At 51.4% G+C, this 1119-nt stretch overlaps 1 protein-coding gene across 1 annotated transcript in view; it reads right to left on the minus strand.

The window, feature by feature from the left end:
- Nucleotides 1–372: 372 nt before the first annotated feature.
- FER1L6 (fer-1-like 6 (C. elegans)) overlaps nt 373–1119 on the minus strand; it is a 134441-nt gene continuing 133694 nt past the window's right edge. The window contains exon 40 of the mRNA XM_006879308.1: nt 373–556. Within this exon, the coding sequence (XP_006879370.1) occupies nt 373–556 (184 nt within the window). The remainder of the gene's footprint in view (nt 557–1119) is intronic.

Here is a 1119-nt window from a genome sequence, read left to right on the forward strand (position 1 = left end):
TTCTCACACACTCGAGCCACTATCCAGTCCACTCCGTGGCCTGATGGTTCTCTTCATGTCGTCGGCGCTCGCTCTCCCTTGTGTCTCTTCTCTTTATTATGTGTCTTTTCTTTGGCCAGTTTGTCTTTAGATGTAGAGGCCAGCTCTGGGACTTTGATTCTATCTCTGAGTGACCAGCACGGTGCCTGCCCACAGTGTCTGCTTTCAGGTAAGGAAGAAGTGAGAATCGGAGAGAAGCGGGGTCGAGGTCCTCCACGGTGGCTGCAATACAGGGCAGTTGTGAAGACAGCACAGGATCGGGCACTGGTTCATTTTGTCGCTTACCATCAGGTCACTAGGAGGCAGAGCTGATCTGGCAGCTCCGAACAGCCCTTATGACCCCACAACAATCCTTCGGCTGATGGCTCCAGGCAAGGTGTAGACGAAGAGGACCAGGAAGATGATGAGCATGATCAGAATGAAGCCGGTGATGATGTACTTTTTGTAATTCCTCCAGATGAGGTAGTACAGGCACTTGAAGGGGCTCATGAACCAGGAGAAGGAGGTGTCTGGACGACTGAGGGGAAGTGAGAGAAAAACTCGTCAGGAAAGTGAACCTTTGGGGAGTATGTTCTACTTTCCCATACTCTGTGGGGTCCACAGGAGAGGTCTGCAGATGGCAGGAGGCCACCTTGCCTGGAGCAGAACTAAATCTTGCATTTGGGACAACAGTGACCCTCTTCATCCTTCTCAGGGCAGCTCTGGAGGAGGGGGAGAGCCCAGTTAGAACCCAGCCAGAGCCCTGACCTCTGGCCATGGGTAACCACCCGTGAGCACCCAGTTGACAACAAGCCCCTCCCTTTGCATTCCTGTCTCGCCTAGCGCTTGACTCACTAGCTCTCAGAACCTAACAGACTCATCTTCTAGATTCTGACAACGATTCAATGACCCCTGCGCTCTTTTGCTCTAAGCAGATCAAATGCTCCTGGAAGGTAGATTTTATATCTTGCACATTTCTGGAGACTAAGGTGCGCCTGATACAGGCCATGGTCTTTGCAATCACTTGTTATACATCAGAGAGTTGCACAATGACTAGGGAGGACAGAAGGAGAATTGATGCCTTTGAGCTGTGGTGCTGGA

Source organism: Elephantulus edwardii, unplaced genomic scaffold, assembly GCF_000299155.1.
Source record: "Elephantulus edwardii isolate Elephantulus edwardi_28Jun2011 unplaced genomic scaffold, EleEdw1.0 scaffold00003, whole genome shotgun sequence".
Classification (NCBI taxonomy): domain Eukaryota; kingdom Metazoa; phylum Chordata; class Mammalia; order Macroscelidea; family Macroscelididae; genus Elephantulus; species Elephantulus edwardii.